General features: G+C 44.6%; 2 protein-coding genes across 2 annotated transcripts; one reads left to right on the top strand and one right to left on the bottom strand.

The window, feature by feature from the left end:
* Positions 1-828: 828 nt before the first annotated feature.
* IMP3 (IMP U3 small nucleolar ribonucleoprotein 3) lies at positions 829-2,312 on the bottom strand. The gene has a single exon (XM_065401141.1). It carries the CDS (start codon positions 2,147-2,149, stop codon positions 1,592-1,594), a length of 558 nt encoding a protein of 185 aa, XP_065257213.1. The 5' UTR covers positions 2,150-2,312; the 3' UTR covers positions 829-1,591.
* Positions 2,313-6,591: 4,279 nt separating this feature from the next.
* PLA2G7 (phospholipase A2 group VII) lies at positions 6,592-21,529 on the top strand. Its single transcript, XM_065401742.1, has 11 exons — positions 6,592-6,682; positions 9,814-9,938; positions 12,720-12,870; positions 13,565-13,658; positions 15,306-15,374; positions 16,006-16,153; positions 17,676-17,789; positions 18,041-18,132; positions 18,614-18,784; positions 20,563-20,711; positions 21,243-21,529. The coding sequence occupies exons 1-11, from the start codon at positions 6,592-6,594 to the stop codon at positions 21,353-21,355; spliced, it is 1,317 nt and encodes a 438-aa protein (XP_065257814.1). The 3' UTR covers positions 21,356-21,529.
* The last annotated feature ends 1,008 nt before the right edge of the window (positions 21,530-22,537 follow it).

Genomic DNA, 22,537 nt, shown 5'->3' with positions numbered 1-22,537 from the left:
GGCAGTCCTGAAGCACTAGTCTAGGACTCAGGAGGCCTGAGTTCAATTCCCTGCTCTGTAACAGACTTCTTGTATGAAGTTAAGAAAGACCCTTAGTCCTTCTGTGCTGCAGTTTCCCTTCTGTAAAATGGGTATGCTCGTACTTCCCCCACCTTGCTGCAGTGCTGTGAGGATAAATAAAGATGCCCAGACACTACAGTAATGGAATGTAAGTGCCTTAGGTCACAAGCATGCACATTATTCATTCTAATGCCTTATCCACACTAGAAAGGATCTGCTGGTATATTTCTACTTCCTAGTAACAAGGCCAGTTCCTACCAGTTCCCCAAACAAAATAAGGTATACCACCAAAAGCCCTTGTTTGTCTGCAGTTATGTCCGATTTTTTTTCTCCACACTGCTAACTGACACAGCTGTACCAGCAAAACTCTTCAGTATAGATAAGGCCTTCAACCCTCTAAGAGAAGATTTAGCTTTCTGAGCTCCTTGGGGCAAAATGGCTAGCACATAAGTAGCACTACCATAAACAATAAGTCTACAAGATGTAATAGGTACTATGCAGCAAAACATGAACAATAAAGAAATACACTTGTGACCATTATGAAGACAGAACATACCTAGGCCAGGTGCCTGAAAATCCACAGACAAATTAATAATGAACCATTTAAAATTTAGTTTGGTTTAAATTATTGGTTAAGTGCCTGTTCCAGTTCAAAAGTGAAACAAGAACATATTCAATTTTATTACTCTAGGGCTGGGGGGGGGGGAAAAGACTACCGGGAAAGACAGCTCAGCTCTTGCTTTAAAGAAATCAAATGAATGTTCTAAGAAAAGTAATTTCAGTTTTATTAAACATGTGAGAAAATCATGAAGACTGTTTTAGATATTGCTGCAGATTACAATGTTAGCGTAACTAGCAAAGTTTAGTTCTGAAAACAGAACAATCCCTGTTGATTTATTTTTGAGTGACTATTGTGAGAGAGAAGCCCTTTGACAAGACAAATCATAAAACCTGTATCTCTTCCACCATCACATTTGAGCAACAAAACTTAAATCTTCAGTCACCCTGGAGATTGTTTTCCTGGCCAGGAGTGCATTTGTTCATCAGTCCCTTCTAGATGCCCCTTTGATGGTGACAACAAAATAACACCATTCTGGCTGTTCTGCTAATGGTCTTTGCGGCAGGAGGGTAAAATGTCACAGAGGAGGCAGAGACTTGGGGACAGTGACTTATAACATCTACTTAATAGCCCACCTGGCCAGAAATCCCTTCCTACTGGAGGTGGGTGGTATCAGCCTCAGCCCATCTGGGCCAGGAATCCCTTCACAAAGAGGTGGTAGGAAGCAAGCATGGTAGCACAAGTGAGCCAAGAGTCCCTTCACAGAGGAGGTGGGTGGTATCAGATAAGGCCCATCTGAGCCCAGGAATCCCTTTGTAGGGGGAGATGGTACACAGAACAACTGGGCCAGGGCAGCACATGCAGGCCAAGCCCCCTCCCCCTGGCATGAAGGGGCAGCATATCTGGGTCCAGAGTCTCCTCCCAGGCTGGTGGGGTAGATTAGCCAGCAGCCCCCCCGGGCCCTCTGCCCTCCTAGCAGGCGAGGTCGAAATCATCCCTCTCCTGGTTGTAGTTCAGCACGTGCTGGCGGATGCGGGACGAGTCGGTCCAGGTGATGAAATCCTCCATGGCCCGGGTCACCAGGCAGGCGGGGTCGGTCACCACCTCGGGCCCCACCCGCACGTGTCCCTGCTCGATGAAGGTGATGGCGTCGCGCAGCTTCTGGGCCATGCGGAGCCGGAGCAGCAGGCAGGGCAGGCGGCGGCGGCAGAAGGAGCTGGCCGAGACCCGGTCGCACTGCTCCAGCGAGTGCTTGGAGCTCACCAGCCCCAGCCCGTAGAGCTTCTCCAGCAGCGCGGCCGTGCAGCGGGCCCGGAAGGCGGCGTCGGCCTCGCCCAGGTCGCGGATGCGGCGCGCCAGCTCCCGCACGGCCCGGCTCAGCTGGTTGTAGCGGGTGTAGTCCTCCCGGCGCTGCAGGCGGTAGCGCCGCAGCACCCGCAGCTCGGCCAGGTTCCCCGAGGCCGCTTCCCAGCTCACCAGGTCCAGCCGCTTCAGCAGCTTCTGCTCGTGGAACTTCAGCTTCCGCACCATCCTGCCGCGGGGAGCCGGGCGCTGGCGGGACTGAGGCCGGCCCGGGGCCGCGGGGCGCTGGAGCTGGCGGGACTGAGGCTGGCACACGGGAGCTGCCTGTCACGTGGTGCCGCTGGCAACCAGCACAGCGACCCCGGCGCAGTCACAGCAACGGGCGGGGGAAACTGGAACTTCCGCCTCGCTGAGCTGGGAGCGGAAGCCCGCTGCCCTTTGCTCTCATTGGCCAGAAGGAGGGGCAGCCCGCCAGTCACATTTTTGATGGGCGGGGGAAAAGTTGCGGACTGGGAAGTGGTGCATGATGGGATACAGAGGGACTGGGAGCAAGAGGCTGGAGGGTGGGCGTGGTCTCCAGTGACGGCGGGTTCTTGCTGCGCACGGGCCGCCCAGGCAGCACGAGGCGGGGGAGGAGGCGGCATGGGGCTGCCTGGATGGAACGGTCAGCAGCGTCGCGCAGGGGAGCCCGGCCCGAAAGGACCTGCCCGGGGAGCCGGAGGCTCGGGCAGGGGGCACAGCCCTGGCTACGCTAGAGGCCTTACATTAGCTTGCTGCACGCCCCCGGCTCAAAGCCCTCGCCTGCCTCCCCTTCCGTCTTGGAGCCAGCTCGCCGCCAGCCCCCCTCGCTTCTCCCCTCCCAGCTCTGCCTGTCCAGCGCCAGCCTCCACTACCTCCTGCACATCTTGGTGCTCTGCAGTGCCTGCCAACAGGACCCGCCTTCCTGGGTCTCCCCGCCTCCTCCAGGCTGAATCCCTCCTGGCTTCTCCCTCACCTACGCCTGACTCTCTTCCTCTGTTTAACTTTGCATTTGGGGATAAAGTTCATGACAGTGGTTCTAGTATATAACATGTATTATGACATCAGTAGTGGTACTTTTCCCAAAGCCCTTTAGAACCTCAAGAACAGCGTTTATGGAGCCACCCAAATTTAGACAATTGCATGCTATAGGCAAAAGGCACCCCCACCCTCCTGAAAACATGGTTAAAAGAACATAGGGTGTTTTGCAAGATCCTAGCAAGTTACAGGACCCACTGTTCAGCTAGTACGGTATCTAGAAACATTTAACAGAATTCAAGCACAGAAAAGCATGTCTTAACCAAAAAAATTAAGAGATTCAAAATACAAGTGTCTTCACTAGGGTTGGGTTTCAGTTTTCTGAATGGTATTTGTTTGGCACAAATAACTTCTTGAATATTGCAATCAACCTATCCTGGTTTATTTTTTGCTACCCTGCTTCCTTTTATGTTTAGGGGTATGTATGACTTTTGTGACTGAAGTAGCCTCTTTACTGAGTCTTAAGTATAACAGTTTAAAGAGTCTCAATGTCTATGAGAGAACACACTTTGCGCTTCTGTCGTGCTTTTCATACAAGGCTCTTACACAACTTTATAAATAATGAACGAAGCCTCATACACCCCTGTGAGCTAGGGAAGTATTATTCCCATTTTTCAGATGGGCGTCTGAGGGCTTGTCTATGCTTAAAACACTACAGTGGCACAGCTGTGCTGCTGTAGTGCTTCAGAGTAGACATTACCTACGCTGACGGGAGAGATTCTCCTGTTGATGTAGGTAATCCACCTTCCTGGGCGGCGGTAGCTTGGTCGATGGAAGAATTTTTCCATTTACCTAGTGCTATCAACATGGGGCCTCAGGTCAGCTTAACTACAGTGCTCGGGTGTGGATTTTTCACATGCCTGAGGCTACGTCTTCACTATGGGGGGAGGGGTCGATTTAAGATACGCAAATTCAGCTACGCGAATAGCATAGCTGAATTCGACGTATCCAAGCCAACTTACCCCGCTGTGAGGACGACGGCAAATCGACCTCCGCGGCTCCCCCGTCAATGGCGCTTACTCCTACCTGCACTGGTCGAGTACAAGCATCGATTCGGGGATCGATTGTCGCATCCCGACGAGATGCGATAATTCGATCCCCGAGAGATCGATTTCTACCCGCCAATTCAGGCGGGTAGTGAAGACGTAGCCTCAGCAGAGTAGTTATGCTGAACTAATTTTCTAGTGTAGATGAGGATTTAGTCACTTCAAATTTAGGTTAGGGCCCTGATTCTCAGCAGCTCTGCAGTCTCTACACCACTCCTTACATACAAAAGTGTACATCTACACAGAAACCCCTCCCACCCCGTGACAGTGAGTCTCAGAGCCCAGGTCAACTGACTGGGGCTTGCAAAACTAAAAATAACTGTAGATGAAGTGAAGCCAGGGCTTCCTCCCCCTCACAGAGGTTCAGAGCCTGGGTTCCGGCCTGAGCCTGAACATTGTTTGTCACCACAATTTTTAACCATACAGTCAGTTGACCCAGGCTCTGAGACTCACTGTGGTGAAGATGTACCCTAAAGGTATGCCTACACTGCAATAAAAGACCTGTGGCATGGCCGCAGTTGGCCCAGGCCCATAGGCACCGACTCCGTGGATGCTCCGGGGCTGGAGCACCGATGGGGAAAAATTGGTGGGTGCTCCCCGCCCCCCCCCCACCCAGCGCACCTCTGCCTCCTCCTCTGAGCACGCTGCGTGCCCACTTTCCCCCGCTAGCTCTCAGGGCTTGCGCCGCGAAACAGTTGTTTTGCGCGGCTGGGAGGGAGGGGGAGGAGGGGGAGCGTGGCGCGCTCGGGGAAGAGGTGGGGTCGGGACGGGGATTTTGGGAAGGGGTCTAATGGGGCAGGGAGGGGGCGGAGTTGGGGCGGGGACTTTGGGGAAGGGGTTGGAATGGGGGCGGGGCAGGGTTGGGGAAAGAGTGGAGTTGGGGCGGGGCAGGGAGGGGGTGGTGGGGCGCGAGCACCCACCGGCGCTGGGGAAAGTTGGCACCTATGCCAGGCCAGCTGATTCAGGCTCACAGGGCTCAAGCTGCGGGGCTATAAAATTGCATTGTAGAAATCTGGGCTTGGGCTGAAGCCTGGGTTCTGAGATTCTGCAAGGGGGAGGAACTCAGAGCCCAGGTTCCAGCCTGACTTTAAATATCTACGCTGCTATTTTTCAGCCTTGCAGCCCAAGCCACGCAAGCTCGAGTCAGCTGATGGGGTTCTGAGACTCGGTGCCGTGGGTTTTTAGTTGCAGTGTAGACACGACCACAAGGTCTAGAAAACAGCTAGATTCCCCCAGCACAGAGGGATTCCCAAAGAGGTGAAGGGCCAGCAAAACAGGCTTTCCCCTCTTGCAGCTGTCACTGTAGGGGTTGCTGGGGGTGGTATAGGGCCCAGAAGAGAGGTGCTGTGGGAGGAAAAGTGTGTGGCTGGGGTATTCTCTGCTCCAGCTGTTCTGGGCTTGGAAGGATTAGATTTTTATTGGTAAATATCGATTTCATCACACACAAACAAACAGATAACAAGATATTTCCATTAATAATAACCAAAATTTACAGATAGGCAAAGTAAGAAAAATGCTGCTTGAGAACTTATTAGTGTTTGATTTAATGATATTTACTTTGTATATTTTGACATGTGACATTGACTATTGGTGTTTTAAAGATTATAACACTTTAACTTTTTGAATCTGAACATCTGCTGTCATTCAATAATTATTGTCTGGACCCCCCATCCATAATGTCTCACAGCTATGAAAATTTAAATAGATTAAAATAAAAAAAAATAGAACCCATAATTTTGCACAACAGTGAACATTTAAATCAACGAAAATTAAATATTCTTAAAAATATTTAAGAATGTATTATGGTGTCCCTAGCGACTGTTTGCCAGAAGCTGGGAATGGGCAACAAGGGGTGGATCACTTGATGATTACCCGTTCTGTTCATTCTTGTGAAGCACCTGGCATTGGCCACTGTCGGAAGACAGAATACTGGGCTAGATGGACCATTGGTCTGACTCAGTATGGCCATTCTTATGTTCTTATAAACATTGATATTATCTGTTGAAATTATAAAAAAATAAAAGCTGAATTCTGCCAAGCCTACCAATAGGGGGTCTTGGGAAGCTGCCGTAAAAACCTGCCCAGGGACTGCTCTAAATTATGCTGGAGACTGACTGGGCCCCAATTTATCCCACAATCCAGGAGGCATGAAAGGGGCATACAGTTGCCTTTACCTAACCTCTATGCACTCCCGTGAGGCACAGCACAGAATGTGGTCCTAGGGCTGTAATGACCAGTCAATGTAATTACGATCTGATGGCTCTGTGGTGGGGGTGCTATGTGAAAAGAGCTGATGCTCTCAGTCCACGTTGTAGTGAAGCAGGAATTCACATCACAAAAAAACAGCCCACACAATTGGCTCTCTTGGCAGACTCAGCAAGGATTGAATGGCCAAGGAGACTGAATGAGGCTTTCAATCTTTTGCTAATCCATATGCCACCCTTAAAAGGAAAACAAAAACTAAATTGCTTTTGAATATATGTTGCTTATATGTTTTTAAATTACTTGCTTTGACTAAGGTCATGAAGCTGAAAGACATTCGTGAATAGAAGATACAGTGAATAGAAGATGCAGTCTTCAAAATTTCATTTACTTTTCCATTTCCGTTACTGGTTACTCTGGACTAGCATAGGGAAATTGGGAGAAATTAAATTAGCAGGTAAGAAATGTATCCTTCAATGGTGCAGCTATCATTAATTTGTAGGAGACTAACAACAACAAAAAAGGTGAGAAATGTGATTTTGCACCTGTTACCTCAAAGCTCTTAATTTATGTGCGGACTACCAGTTCACTATGCACCCCATTCAGTAACTCCTCCATGCATGAAGTTTCATGCAAGCAGCAGCTGCAGAATTGAGACCCATTAGTGCCTTTGGCTATTTAATGGGACATTATTTTATGAGGAATAATGATCTTGTGGCTATAACACAGGACTGGGAGACAGAATATCTGATTTGAAGTCCCATCTCTGGCACAGACTGCTGGTGTAACCTTGGACAGGTCACTTAACCGCTCTGTGCCTCAGTTTCCCCACGTGGAGATGATTCTTTATTGCCTTGCATTTTATGTAGTCATCTACATCTATGCAAAGAGACTGCTAGCATTTTAACACCGCTGTGTCTCTATTTACATAATGTAAATGACTACACAAGGGCCAAGGCAATAGAGAATCTGGCCCAGCAAGGATGGTCTAATGCTCAGTTCATTACTGTTCGTAAAGCACTTTGAGACCCTAGGATGGAGATCATCATAGAACTGCAAAGTATTATTATTTTATCACACTTGACCCAAAAATTAGCCCATCCTTATTTAACATTTTTCTTGATCCTGATGTTAGGAATCATTAAAAAAAGGGATAGAGAATAAGACAGAGAATATCTTATTGCCCTTATATAAATCCAACGTACGCCCACATCTTGAATCCTGCGTACAGATGTGGTCTCCTCATCTCAAAAAAGATATACTGGCATTAGAAAAGGTTCAGAGAAGGACAACTAAAATGATTAGGGGTTTGGAACGGGTATGAGGAGAGATTAAAGAGGCTAGGACTTTTCAGCTTGAAAAAGAGGAGACTAAGGGGGGATATGATAGAGGTATATAAAATCATGAGTGGTGTGGAGGAAGTGAATAAGGAAATGTTATTTACCTGTTCCCATAATATAAGAACTAGGGGCCACCAAATGAAATTAGTAGGCAGCAGGTTTAAAACAAATAAAAGGAAGTTCTTCACACAGCACACAGTCAACCTGTGGAACTCCTTGCCTGAGGAGGTTGTGAAGGCTCGGACTATAACAGGGTTTAAAAAAGAACTAGATAAATTCATGGCAGTTAAGTCCATTAATGGTTATGAGCCAGGATGGGTAGGGAATGGTGTCCCTAGCCTCTGTTTGTCAGAGGGTGGAGATGGATGGCAGGAGAGAGATCACTTGATCATTACCTGTTAGGTTCACTCCCTCTGGGACACCTAGCACTGGTCACTGTCGGTAGACAGGATACTGGGCTGGATGGACCTTTCGTCAGGGCTGGCTCCAGGTTTTTTGCGGCTCCAAGCAAAAAAAAAAAAAAAAAAAGGCAGGAGTGCCGCCCCTTGAAAAGTGCTGCCCCAAGCACATGCTTAGAACGCTGGTGCCTAGAGCCGGCCCTGCCTTTGGTCTGACCCAGTATGGCCATTCTTATGTTCTTATCCTGAAATATCCATCAGTTCTGAACAGAATCTGAAACACTGATACAGTTCCATTTTCTCAGCTGGGTAAGCCATTATCAAGCATTCCAGAGCACTGGTCACAGGCATGTGTGAGCTTTGAGACTGATTTTCAGAGTGCTGAGCACTCATAGTTACTTAACTGGAAATTGTGGGCACTTCACCGTTTTGAAAATCAGACTTACTTTGTGCTGTCTCTTCATTCATCCAATTTCACACAAATGAGACATGCAATCCTCCAGTATGAAGGAGGAAATTTTCCTAATTCTAGGCCAATTAGCCTTTGAGCCTTTTAGTAGCAGACAAAATGCTGAGGTTTGAAAAGCAGCTATTGACCACAGGCATTCATTTCCATGGGGTTTTACAGTATCCACATATACTCTGCCTGTGAATTAGAATAAGGCAATTGGTCTGGGGTTTTTTTTTTAATATTTCATGTATTTTTATGTGAATATGAAACTTGTGACAAATCAGTGGTGAAAAGCAATAGGCTGGCCCTAGTAGTGTAATGGATGTCATTCAAAGTAATTTTTCCAGTGGATCCCAATGTGAGTTATAAATGTACTGACTGTACCAACTGGTTCTATCTCTGCCAACTAATTATGATGCAATTTAGAAAGATTAATCTAGAGGAAGAGTAGGCTATGTTACCACCACACTCCTCCCTCAGGGCTTTGCTGAGGGCTGGGCTGCAGAGTGTCTGATATCACATGAGGCATGCACACATTCAGAAGCCCTGTCATGCAGATCTCCAGTCCTGTTGGCAAGTCACACATCAAGCAGGTCTGCAAGGATTCTGCTGGGGTTTCTCCTCCTGGCCACCAGGGACAGCTATGTTGAAAGAATTGCAGACCCCCAAGCTGCCTCTCCCCTGCTCTTGCTGCTCCCCTGCAGGATGCATACCAACATGGAGCACCTGGAAGGAGGAGGTGGTTCCCATTGGCAAGGGAGCCAGGAGGAGGAGTGACTGGGGGAGGAGGCAAGGGGGAAGCTAGCTTGGAGAAGGAGGGGGACAGTCTCGGGATATAGGCTGGGGACAGGATGGGTTGGGGGAAGCATGGGGATCAGAATGAAGCAGGAGCTGAAAGGGGACAGGGCAGGGTGGAGAAGATTAATGCAGACAAGGCAGAGTGTGGGGCAGCTTTAAGATAACAAGTGGTAGAATGGGGGAGGCTGAACCAAGCTCCTCCATGCAGGCTACTCTAGGATCTCCTAACCCTGCCCTATCGAACATCGCTCCAGACCGAATATCACTACTCATCCCCCCAGCAATCCCAGGCTTCTGCCAGCTTCCTAGTCCCCACGTCACTCTGGTAACCCGTGCCCCAGGCTCTCTTATCTCCTCCCCTCATCATTCCCTCCCAGCTGTCTGTGAGTTGCCCAGGTGAAAGTCTCCTGGATGAAATTCTATGGCCTGGGATACACAGGAGATCATAATGATCCGTTCTGGCTTTAAAATCTATGAATGCTGTGCCTGTTTCTTATCACCCTGACTGTCAGCTCAGCCCTGAATCTCAAAGTCCTGAATCTTTAATATCCTATGTCCTTTTCAGCAGGTATGAGTCTCATCTTCTGTTTTTATCCCCCAGGCTTGTCTGTTAATGCACAGATGGAAATGGGGAGCAAGAGCTCTGCAAAGTTGAATGGAATCCCCGAGGGGAAGGGGCCTTACTCTGTTGGCTGCACGGACCTGATGACTGATTACACAATTCAGGTATGACAGCCAAAACCTTCCTGTCACTCCCTACTTTATTTTGACATAAGTCACAAGTCCAACATTGCAGCCTTCATCATACTATTAGGTATTAATTAAATGAAAAGTTCCCCTGGTTCTGATAGGTGGAAATTCACCCATGCAGAGGGGCAGGACAAAGCCTGCTTAAGCCCCCAGGCATTTTACTTTTTGTGAACAAAATGTTTCATATGAATTAATTCTGTAAGAGTAATGACACAGGCTGGCCACTGTGGCACAGGGGTATCGCTGGAAGTGTAAGGCTGTAATGACAGGGATATACTGTAAATCAGCAGATTCTGTCAGATACTAGGATATAGATTTTATAAACTGAAATTGGCAGGCAAAAATGTCTGGATATAGACACCATCATTTAATGTCCAAAACTTTGGAGAAGTTCAGAACTGAATCCTTATCTAAATCTAAGCTTTGTAGCTTGGACCCATCTCTAAGTACAATTTAAGAGCCTGATCCTGCTTTCCTAGTTAAGGCAATCCTCCTTAGCCAAGATCCTCAAAGGTATTTAGACACCAAACTCCCACTGAATTCACATAGCTCATTATAGTGAATTTTTTGGAATGGGACCGGAAAACTCTTCCTCATTGTTCCACGTGGCGCAGTGCAGGTGGGAAACGTGGTTTGCCACCTCATGGAATGAGCCAGAGGTCCTTCCCCTGAGATATGCAAGACCATTCAAACAGAGCCCCCATACCTCTGGGTTCCTGGCACCTGCCCCCATCCTTCCTGGCAACTTAGCTCCAATGAAGACCCACCACCAAGGTCTCCCATGACTTCAGCTATCCCCATCAGAAAAGTCCCCCTAGCAGGGCAAATGAGGGATGATATATAGCATTTCTGCTGTGTGTTAAAAAGTAACAATTATGGAATGTGTACCTATTTAAAAAGAAAGGTTACAGTCTTCAGAATTGATGTAGAACCATAACAGAAGGAAGCAATTACATCTCTCAAGTTCCCAAGAATGCAGATAAAGTTATAAGCAGTTAATGGGCCTGCAGCCCATTCAGCCTATTCAATGCTGATTTGCATTTTCAGATACAGTAGCCTCACAGTTTTTCTACTAAAACACTCTTGCCCTTTGTTATTGGTATTTCCTGTAGCATTGGCATTGCATTTTTAAACTCCAAGCAAAGCTGTTATGGTGGAATTTGCTTGTAGTGATCGTGGTGAGTAGGGATCATTTGGATATTTTGGTCTGTGAATTTTTATAAGGATTTATTCTGTGCCTACATTACATAATGATTGGGTAGTTAAACTCTACCATGCCAACTGCTTCAAATTAGCTTTCATGCCTTTATTAAGTAAGTGATCTGGATTATTAACATTCTCTAAAGTCTAGATTATGAACTTTACTCACACTGGTAACCAATTATTCACCTGAGTAATGCAATAAGGACTAATCAGGTGAGTAACTCCTCATCACTGTCAGGGTTTTGCAATCTGTTCCTAAATAAGCCTTTGTCAAAAATGATCATTCATTACGGTGTGTTGTGTAAATGGAGAGAAGATTAATCAGATAAGCTCTTCATTTGCGTTGGGTAATAGATCAGAAACTTAATATTCAAGCAACCTGAAACTGTTTTTAAAAGTCCAGTTTAAAATAAGTATTGTTCTTAACAGCCATCTTGCCCCATTGTTTAGGACATTCTGCATGCACTCCTACAATTAATTCACTGAAACACAGTATAATCAGAGAGATTTTTGAATAGTGTGCTCCAAAGTCACTTTTGTCCTAAAGAGCAAGAATACAAACTGTACATACTTTTTATATGACAGACACCTTCTTTATTACATTAAATTACTTGTACATAGTCCCACCCTGTGGTCCTTGCAGAAGAAACATTCTATTGAAAAAACATACCCAATGGCTTATATGGTTCACAAGAAGAGCAGGGGTGTCCAATTGGAGAAGAGAAAGCACCCAAAAGGAAGGAAATTGAGAAGGGAGAGAGAACCGTGGTAAGGGTTTGGGAGAGAGAAAATACTACTAAAAAAAATGCACAGAGGAACAGAGACCACAGCAGATATGAAAACATCTTGAAAGAGATTGGTTTGGAGGGAAAAATAATCTGAAACATTTAACAAAGAAGAAACACTATAGAAAATTATTAATGGTAATATTTTGTATTTACGCAGCTTTCATCTGTTGCTATCAAAGTGCTTTACAAAGAAGGTAAGTATCACTGTCCTCAGTTTAGACAGAGAAACTGAGGCACGGAGGAGTAATGGGCACACAGCAAGTCAGTGCCTAAGCTGTGTATAAAGGTCAGATCTCCTGACTCACAGTCTGTGCTCTATCTGCTGGAACATATTGCCTGAAACAAGTCTGAGGGAAATGCAGGCTCTGAACATGTCTGAAGAAATATGTCTGCACGAGGAAACAGAAAATAGGAAGCGAATAGGGAAAGAAGGAGAAATAAGAGAAGGGAGGCAGCAAATGCTCTAAAGTTAATTGAGAGTTTGTACTGTACATTTTGAAATAATGCTTTAATGGTAGTTTAGCCTGGGAGGGAATGTTATCTAACTTTAGCTGGATGCCAGAGACCATGTTTGTTTGGTTCCCAGGTATGAAAAATACAGAGACATTTGGTGGCGATCAAAACTGAGCCTTTATTGTTAATTTTCTCGTTGGACTCTCTCTTACACCTTGTGGTATCATTTTAACATGTTAAATTCTTTGGTAAAAATATTTTTATTTTTTAGCAGCTTCAGTGAGAATCTATTTCTTTTTTGATTCAATCACAGGGAAGCTTCTTTCGTCTGTATTATCCTTCACAAAATGGCACAAGTAGTGAAGAAACCAAGTGGATCCCCAGGAATGAATATTATCGTGGACTTGCCGACTTCCTCAACGTGTACCGGGTGTTAGGAGAGACGTTTTTTCAGTACTATGTTGGTAAGATGAGTTTATATCTAATTGCCTTACTGGTGAGACATTGTGTGCTGTGGTCAGTTTAGTTATGGCATCTGTACGTGAGGAATGTGTTAATACTGCAGGAGCTCAAGGGAATTTCCTTTGCAGAACTGTTTCTCCTCCTTTTCCTATGGGGCAATAACATTCAAGTGACTGACTGTATGTTTCACTGCACCATGTGCCCAAATACCACTGTCATGGGTGTCTGGGAATATTCCCAGTAGTAAGCCCTATGGGTAAAATTCATCCTTGAGCAAAGGGCCATCACTTAAACCCTATAGGGAAGTTTTTTGAAAGCACAAAGGGGAGGCTAGGTGCCCAGCTTTGATTGAAAGTCAGTAGGAGTTGGATGCCTAATGGCCTTTGTGCCCTTGAGAGTCTTCCCCTACAGAATTTAAGTGGGACATAGGCCTGATGCCGGCTCTCTGTATGGGGGGAATTTCACCCTTTGCCTGGTAATAAATGTTTGTAGGATCAGGCTTTATAGTGCAGAATAGGAACTAAGGCCTTTACTCTTACTTGCCTTGTGTATCTCACTCAAATAATCTAATTGAAATCAGTGGGTCAATCTGAGGAGTAAAGCAGCTACTCAAGATAAGGGAGGGTATCTGAATGTCTCTCAAAGGAGTGGTTACATAAGAAGCCACACTAACTGCAGATATCCTGTTTTATCTAGGCTCAGTGACATGTCCTGCAAAATGGAATGCTGCTTTCAAGCCTGGAGAGAAATACCCCCTCATTATTTTTTCCCATGGACTTGGAGCTTTCCGGTAATGCTGCAGTTTGTGGCCTCAGACCACATGGGGACAAGTGACTCTCCAATGTAACTCCACTGCGATCAGTGGAGTTATGCCAGGGCGGAATTTAGCCCAGGAAGTTGACAGTTCTTGAGAATGGTTTTGAACACTATTTCAGTCAAGTTGTGTTGGATCCATCACTGCATTAGCTAAAACTGGTTTTAAAAACAATGGTTTTAAAAACCAGATCCTCAGCTGGTGTAAAGTAGTATATCTCCATGGAAATCAATGCCAATTTATAAAAACTGAGGGCCTGCTCCAATTATGGTTTACTTATGTTTCCCTATTTGAAAATACTTGTTTCTTAGGAGTGTTGTGAGAATCAATTAATTAATGTTTGTAAAGCACTTTGAAGATGTAAAGTATTATGCAGATGATATTATTATATATAATCATTAGTTTCTCTTCCTCTTCAAAATGGGTGTTGATATAAAGATAGAGAGGCTATATGGCTTAGTGGACAGAGCACTGGACTGGGACTCAGGAGACCTCAGAGGGATTCCTGGCTGAGCCATTGGCCTGCTGGGTGACCTTAGGCAATCACTTCCCTGCCCTGTGCCTCAGTTTCTCCATCTACAAAATGGGGATAATGATAGTGACATCCTTTCACAAGCACTTTGAGTTCTATGCATGAAAGCACCATATAAGAGCTAGTTGTTATTAGTAATTATTATTATTTATGTGGGACTTTGAACATGTTTTACAGACTTCCACATAAAAATCAGTCCAGTAGTAACTTGAGAAGGAAAGGAGGCATTGATCTACAATGTAAAATATTAAATTAGGTGTGTCATAACTATAAAGGGAAGGGTAACAGCCCTCCTGTGTACAGTACTATAAAATCCCTCCTGGCCAGAGACTCCAAAATCCTTTTACCTGTAAAGGGTTAAGAAGCTCAGGTAACCTGGCTGACATCTGATCCAAAGGACCAATAAGGGGACAAGATACTTTCAAATCTTGGTGGGGGGAAGGCTTTTGTTTGTGCTCTTTGTTTTGGGGGTTGTTCGCTCTTGGGACTGAGAAGGACCAGACATCAATCCAGGTTCTCCAAATCTTTCTAAACAAGTCTCTCATATTTCAAACTTGTAAGTAAACAGCCAGGCAAGGCGTGTTAGTTTTTATCTTTGTTTTCTCAACTTGTAAATGTACCTTTTTGCTAGAGTGTTTATCTCTGTTTGCTGTAACTTCGAACCTAAGGCTAGAGGGGATTCCTCTGGGCTCTTTAAATTTGATTACCCTGTAAAGTTATTTTCCATCCTGATTTTACAGAGATGATTTTTACCTTTTTCTTTAATTAAAAGCCTTCTTTTTAAGAACCTGATTGATTTTTCCTTGTTTTTAGATCCAAGGGGGTTGGATCTGTATTCACCAGGGAATTGGTGAAGAGTCTCTCAAGGCTACCCAGGGAAGGGAATTAGCACTTTGGGAGTGGTGGCAGCGGACCAGATCTAAGCTGGTAGTTAAGCTTAGAAGTTTTCATGCAGGCCCCCACATTTGTACCCTAAAGTTCAGAGTGGGGAAGCAGCCTTGACAAGGTGTAGTACAAATATGGCCTATATGTTATTTCAGGAGCAAGGTATTAAAATTGTGTATTTAAGCAGTGTATTTTTTTGATTTCAGGACTATATATTCTGCTATCTGCATTGAGATGGCATCTCAGGGTTTTATAGTTGCTGCTGTGGAGCACAGGTTTGTATAGTAAATCTGCTTTTTTGGCTTAGAAGAGGCGAACAGTTATTTCACAAAGTCCTATGCTTATAATTTGATCTTGCAAGGTGCTCTGTGCAAAACCTGAGACCTTCTTAAATTTGATAAATACTTAAATTTGACTGGGAGTCTAAAAGACGCAAAAAGAACATAGTGTTTATTGTACAGTATAACTTAGATATATTTAAAAAGACTAAAATAGTATTAATTTTCTTCAAAACCCAAGTAATTCCCATTGTTCAACTCTCAATCTAAACAAAGAGCAAGTTACTTGAATTCTTTGACTAGGGTAGCTGTCAGTTGTCTATGTAATTTTTTTAAATGCACTATTTGTGGCTGTTTAATATTAGACCCTGTCAAAACAAGGTCTGTTTTCTTTTCATTTAGACATTATTATATACATTTAATTATAATGCTGCTCTAGTTAGTTTCTTGGTGCCAGGAGCCAGTCTTTCTTGATAGGGGGTGAAATCCTAGCCCCATTGAAATCAATGGCACCAGTCCCGTTAACGTCAATGGAGACACGATTTCACCCCTGAAGTCCATGTGGGTTGAGCACTGTTGGCATGAGTGTGAACTAGCCTTCAGAAGTAACTTTTTTTCTATATTATAGAGATGAATCCTCTTCTGCGACTTATTACCGTAAGGAGAATCCTGTTTGTGAAGCACAAGAAGAGGCTACAGAAAATCCAGAAGAGGAATGGATCTACTACAGAAAACTAAAACGAGGTGAACAGGAATTTCCTCTACGCCACCAACAGGTATTTGTTGTGGAATGCTGATCTAACAAATGAGGAAGATGCAATCTAGCACCCAATAGGTGCTAAGGGATTGATTAAAGCTGGCATATTTGCAAGGCCACTAACCCATCAGGCTTCCTACCTCAGGCCAGGTCTACACTACAGACTTTTACCAGCATAGCTATGTTGCTCAGGAGCGTGATGAGGTATGATTTGTGACCAACATAGCTGTGTTGGCAAAAGCCCCTAACATAGTTGTGGTTCTAGCAGCACAACTGTGCTTTTGGCAGTGTAGCTTATTTTGCTCAGAGGTGGGGGAAGCAGGGAGGCCTCAAATAAGCTATACCAGCAAAAGAGCAGCTTTGCTGGCATAAGCTGTGTCCACACTGGGCATGCTTAACAGGTATAGTATACCCATATAGTTATACAGTGAAACCCCGCTATACCGCGATGTTTGGGGTCCAAAAAATTACATCGCGCTAAATGCGGGGTTGCGGTATAGCAGGGTTTCAAGCCCGTCAGTGGTCCCCAAGGCGGTGCATTGATGTGCGCCGCCTAGTGCCCAGCAAGGGAGAGAAGCTGCGGCCCCGCGCCTGTTGTTCTCTGTCCCGGGCAGGCGCGGGGCCGCGGCTCCTCTCCGGCTTGCAGAGAAGCCGCAGCCCCGCGCCTGCCGGGGACAGAGAGCTCCAGGGCTGCAGGTGCCGGTGCTCTCTATCTCCAGCAGGCGCAGGGCCGCGGCTCCTCTCCGGCTTGCAGAGAAGCCGTGCCTGCCGGGGACAGAGAGCTCCAGGGCTGCGGGCTCCTCCCCACCCACGGTTCCACCCCTTTCTGCTCCTTCCCTGGGGTGCCACTCAGGGTCCCCCCATTCCACCTCCCCCACCCGTTTGCTACCTTATGTCCTCCCCACCCCCCACTGCGGCCCCAAGACCGGAGATGCCCTGTCCCCTCGTCACAGCCTGAGGCAGCAGTGGGGAGTGAGTGCCCCCCCCAAGCTGTGAGGCTGCCTCCCGGGGCCGCAGTGGGGGGCTTGTCTAGATGAAGACAAACAGTGGGGGGCTTGTCTAGATGAAGACAAACAGCATATTAACACACTTTAAAGCTCCAGTATAGACAGGGCAAGTTGTCCTGTAACACAATAGCTCATTCAGGCGAACCCCAGAAGAGAGACCAAGGGGTCATCTGGACCAGACAAGTTTTAAATACATCTTTTATCCAAGTCCTGACAAGCCTGCTCCTGAAAAGTACTGACTCCATGGGAGTTGCTCTCATGGGGCTAAATTCACTCTTGTGCAGCGTGATCTCACTGCCACTTCAGTCCTAAGGGCCAAATTCTCTAAACTAGTACAGCTCCTTTAATTTGTTTCTATTTATGGATCCAAGCTCCGATTCTGCGAAGTGCTTATCTTTGAACATGAGAGTAATCCCAATGACTTGAAGCTCTAGATGTTTCTAAGATTTGTTCCTAAGTGTTTTAACTGAATGCCGGGTAGCTTGTTTTTTCCGTCCAGAAGAATCATTGTTGTTGTCTTTTATCTATGTCTAGTTGCAGCAGAGAACAGAGGAGTGTATCAAAGCTCTTGACCTCATTCTTGGTATTAATAATGGAAATCATGTAGTGAATGTACTATCTTTAAACTTTGATTGGACTCTGTTAAAGGTGAGTGAAGAGACCCAGACTCCTTTTAATAATAGCTTGATCACCCATCTGTTTTCTCTTTGTGATCCCCACATCAGCCAAATATATTAGTTGTATGACAGTTTCATCTCATGCGATCCTGAAGCTGTGTTTTTATAGCTGCTGTCATTCTATTTCCATTCTAGTAGTCTCTAGCTTTTAAAATAGATATGCCGTAACGACTAAAAGTTGGGAAAGGAATGTTCCTTACAGCATCTTGATTTCTTTTCCAGGAGTCTATTGATAGTGACAGAATAGCTGTGATGGGACACTCTTTTGGTGCTGCCACAGCCATTAAGACTCTTAGCAAAGACGCTAGATTCAAGTAAGTATCATAAAGCAAAGGCAGGTCCCAGGGCTTTGGGATGGTATCATTCTGCATTTAAGATTTTTGCTTTTCTTGGCTATGCTGAGATCTCATTTAACTAGTACTAACTGTAATGATTACAGCAATTGTAAAGAAAATGGCTTTGCTTACTATGGACAATTTTCCCCTTACTTACTCCTGCTTCTGTGAGCTCCGGGGAGCCAGAACATCTGGAACAGACTCACGTGCTTCCTCATTCCTTGGTACCTTGTGGAAGTGTCTCTGCCAGAGCTTCACAGGGCCAGGGACAGGACTGAGCGGAACCACAGCCTGCTCCCTGCCCTACCAAATAGATTTCCAGTCTGAAATGAAAGCACGCTATTCCTTCAGGAATTCTTTTAGCCTGTTTATCCATGTACACCGTAACTCAAAGCACACTGAGACTACCCTATGAACCATTCTGCATCAGTGATATGATCGCATAGCTCCTTTTTCGCAGGTGTGGCATTGCCCTGGATGCATGGATGCTTCCTCTAGATGATGACGTTTATTCCAGGGTCGAACAGCCGTTGTTGTTTATCAACTCAGAAAAATTCCAGTGGGTTTCAAATGTTCTAAAAATGAAGAAACTTTACTCTACTGGCAAAATAAGAAAAATGATCACTATCAAGTAAGTATTACAGCACTATAGTCCTGTTTTCTTCTCTAGAGACTGGATTCATTGCTTGTAAAATCTACAGGAGGAAAATTACAGGCTTCTAACCAGAGTTGGTGGTTTACCTGTAGGAATCTAGTGGTGCCAGTTATTACAACCTCACCAGAAGTACTTACCATGCAAGGTATTTTCGTTTTCAAATCTCTTCATATAAAAGTCTGGCGTCATAGCAAAGGGCTTTGTGCACAGAATCAATACAGACTTCCTGTGTCATCCAAACAAAGATGCAAGATATCTATTCTATTGTATTCAGGTTCTTATGCTGTGGCCATCACCATAGTATCTGTGTAACCTGGCTGTTACTGGGAGCTAGAGTAGCAACTGCAGCCCATTGTGCAACACCGAGGTGGAATTTGTGACCAGTGGATCTGCATACCCCAGCCACTTTCCCGGACTACTAACAAATCCTTTCAATTGAAGTTAGGTGCTTAAATACTTCTGTAGAGCTGGGTCATGTGACTTGCCCAAGGCCATAAAAAGAGAGTCCTTTTTGAGGCCTTCACCTCTCCTAAGCAGAGAACACCTAAATTCTAAAAATTCCTGACACATCCACTGGCACAGAAGGCCCTGAAGGTGATGGGGTGGAGAAGAACATAAGAATCCCACACAAGGGGTTTGTATTCCTTCAGTGACACAGAACAAGGATGTTGATAAACTGGAGAGGGTTCAAAGAAGATCCACAAGACTGATTGGATTAGAAAACATGCCTTATAGCGATACGCTCAAGGACAGTAAGTAGTGAACGGCGAACTGTGGCCACTAAGAGCTGCGGGGGGGCCGTGCCTGCAGACAGTCAACGTCTGTAAAATGTCTCGTGGCCCACAATCAGCTTACCCTGATGGGCCAGAGGTTACCCACCACTACTCAAGGAGCTCAATCTGTTTAGCTTAACAAAGGCTAAGAGGTAACTTGATCACAGTCTATAAATATCTACATGCGGAACAAATATTTGATAAAGGGATTTTCACTCCAGCAGAGAAAGGTAAAACATGATCCAGTGGCTGGAGGCTGAACCTAGACAAATTTGGACCGGAAATAAGGCATACATTTTCAACAAGGGTAATTAACCTTTGGAACAATTTACTACGGGTCATGGATACTCCATCACTAGCATTTAAATCAAGATTGGATGTTTTTTCTAAAGATATGCTCTAGGAATTTTTGGTGGGAAGTTCTATGGCCTGTGTTATACTGGAGGTCAGACTAGATGATCCCATGATCCCTTCTGGCCCAGGAATCTATGACTCTATTAACAGTTTCAAGGGTCCTTCAAGGGACATTTGGAGAGTGTGGGGAGCAGATCCAATGAATATGATTATTTGGCTCCATTAGATAACACATCCCAACCAACTGGGCAAGAGCTGTTAGGGGCAGATGATTATTGCAGCCCTAAGGATATCAGATTCATAGACAAAACTGCGGTCCTTGACTTCAAGGCTGCTCATGTAGACATGTACCTCAAGACAGAATTTACCCTTAGGGTTTTTCTACACTTGAAAGTTATTCCGATTTAAGGCAGGATTTGAATTTAACACACAATAGCTATTCCCAAATAACAGAGTATAGACAAGTCCTGAAGCAGCAGTAGCAATAGAGGAATACAAGTCTCCTATCCCAATTAAGTATATAATCCATGATTATCTTTGCAAATGACTTGATTTACACACATTACCTTTTATTACAAAACTGCCTTCCTATGAACTTATTTAAAACTGTCTCTTTTCTGTTTACAGGGGATCAGTACATCAGAGTTTTCCAGATTTTACCTTCCTGACTGGTAACTTTGTTGGAAAGATTTTCAAATTAAAGGGAGAAATAGACCCAAACATAGCTATAGATATTAGCAACAAAGCTTCATTAGCCTTCTTGCAGAAACATTTAGGTAAGTAGCAGTATTAAAAAGTAGTTTTGTTTAAAAGGCTCAGGTGACTATTAAGTCCTTTATGAATAAGCGTTAATAAACTCTTTATTCCTATGCAGCTCCTCAAACTAACCCACTATTTCCTTTAGGCCAAAAATTAAAATGTGAATTATCTCAGTACCTGCTAACCTGCCTCTTGCTGAAAATGTGTGAATACTTTGATAGTTGACTTTTTTCTCCAGGTTTGTAACTTGACTGTAAAAAGTTTCTCCCAGCTGCAAGATCGGGTTAAAGTCCCTCAAGTTAGGAACATTTAAATTTTCTTCATTTTGTTCATTTCTAATTTATGAGATGTGTAAATCATTTAAGGTTTCCCCACTTCATACTTTATTTTGTTCCAACATCTTCCAAACCAGTTTGATTTAAAAGATGAAATTGGCAAGGAATTAGCTCATTATCTGGTAGTTTGATTTTAATTAATCATTTTTGCATTTGTCTCCTTCAGACAGTAGTTTGTTTTGGTCACATTTGTTTTGCTTCCACATTCCACAGGTCTGAAGAAAGATTTTGATCAGTGGGACGCTCTCGTAGATGGCGAAGGACATAATGTCATTCCTGGAACCAACACTGATCTACCCTCAACTCAGCCTGAATCACTAGAATGAAGAAACTGATAATACCACGCATACTAAAGCACTTTTTAAGTCTTCAACAAGATCTTACTTAGTAGTACTGTTGGTCAGCTACTTCCCACAGCTACAGCATTTTTCTTTCTCTTACTTATCAATACAGGTGACTGTGAGGCAATCTCATTGCACTTTGATAAAAGAGTTGCAGGGGTTTAAATTCATACCAGCCTATAAACTTACTCTTTAAAATACTCTAATAAACTTTTGCTTTCTACCAATTAAATATTAAATCAGCTATTAGATGGATGTCTGGCTCTAAATTAGGAAAGAAGCAGTGTTGCCTAGTGTTTACATCAGGCGACTTTTGTTCTGGCAAGAGTTTGAGCAAAATGTTTAACCTCTCTGCTCTTCAGCATCTCCATCTTTAACATGGAGACAATGCCTAACCAGCATATCCGATGCTCTGAGCTCTCCAGCTGTAGAGTGCTACATAAGTACTGGAAAAAAAATTTAGTAGGCCTAAGTTAGCTTGTCTTCAAGAATATCAAATGGGAAGCCCAGATTCAGTTTCTTAAGATTCTGATCCCAAATGGAGATGTTTTGTAAAATCCATTTCCACCAGCACCACTGGAAGCTCCGGAGAGCAATTGTTCTTGGGAGAGTTCCTGTAAGATTTCTGGAAGTTTGGCTCTTCTTGTGAAGTTTCAGTTCCATCTGAACTGCAGACTGAAAGAAGGCTCCTTCTAGTTTTGGATTTGACCCAGAACCAAAATTGCCAGGACAGATTGGGATCTAGGGACTTTAGTCACAGTCCTGCCTCCCAAAATTCAAACCAGTTTGGATTGTAGGTGCCACATATGGTATATTTAGTAGTTATATACTTTAATAACTGATTCTGTTTTTAGAAGCCACACTGCACATGCTTAAGCATTCCTGCCATGCTCTAGAAAACCAAAACTGCACACAAATTAGCTGAAATGTTTCCCGTCGATGACAGACTAATAGAATTTCTTGTCAAGATTACAAAGCACATGGAGCACTTGGGTTGGATTTTCCAAAGCAGCTAAGTGACACGAGCACAAGTCCTCTAAAAGTCAATGGGACTTGTGCACCTTCTCCATGCAGCTTTTGTGTGCTTTGTAATCATCAGTTGGGGATGAGGCTGATCCTGGAGAGAAAACTGAACTCTCGAGGCAGCGTAGTCTTCATTTTTAAGAG

Source organism: Emys orbicularis, chromosome 3 (genome assembly GCF_028017835.1).
Source record: "Emys orbicularis isolate rEmyOrb1 chromosome 3, rEmyOrb1.hap1, whole genome shotgun sequence".
Taxonomy (NCBI): domain Eukaryota; kingdom Metazoa; phylum Chordata; order Testudines; family Emydidae; genus Emys; species Emys orbicularis.
This window is presented reverse-complemented; position numbering and strand designations above follow the sequence as displayed.

What these genes read in the sequence shown, in the direction of transcription:
- PLA2G7 (XM_065401742.1), top strand. Translation starts at nt 6,592, where the DNA reads ATGCAGTCTTCAAAATTTCATTTACTTTTCCATTTCCGTTACTGGTTA. An exon ending in TGACTGATTACACAATTCAG is followed by an intron (nt 9,939 to 12,719) that starts GTATGACAGCCA and finishes ATTCAATCACAG; the next exon opens with GGAAGCTTCTTTCGTCTGTA. An exon ending in GTTTTTTCAGTACTATGTTG is followed by an intron (nt 12,871 to 13,564) that starts GTAAGATGAGTT and finishes TGTTTTATCTAG; the next exon opens with GCTCAGTGACATGTCCTGCA.
- IMP3 (XM_065401141.1), bottom strand. Translation starts at nt 2,149, where the DNA reads ATGGTGCGGAAGCTGAAGTTCCACGAGCAGAAGCTGCTGAAGCGGCTG.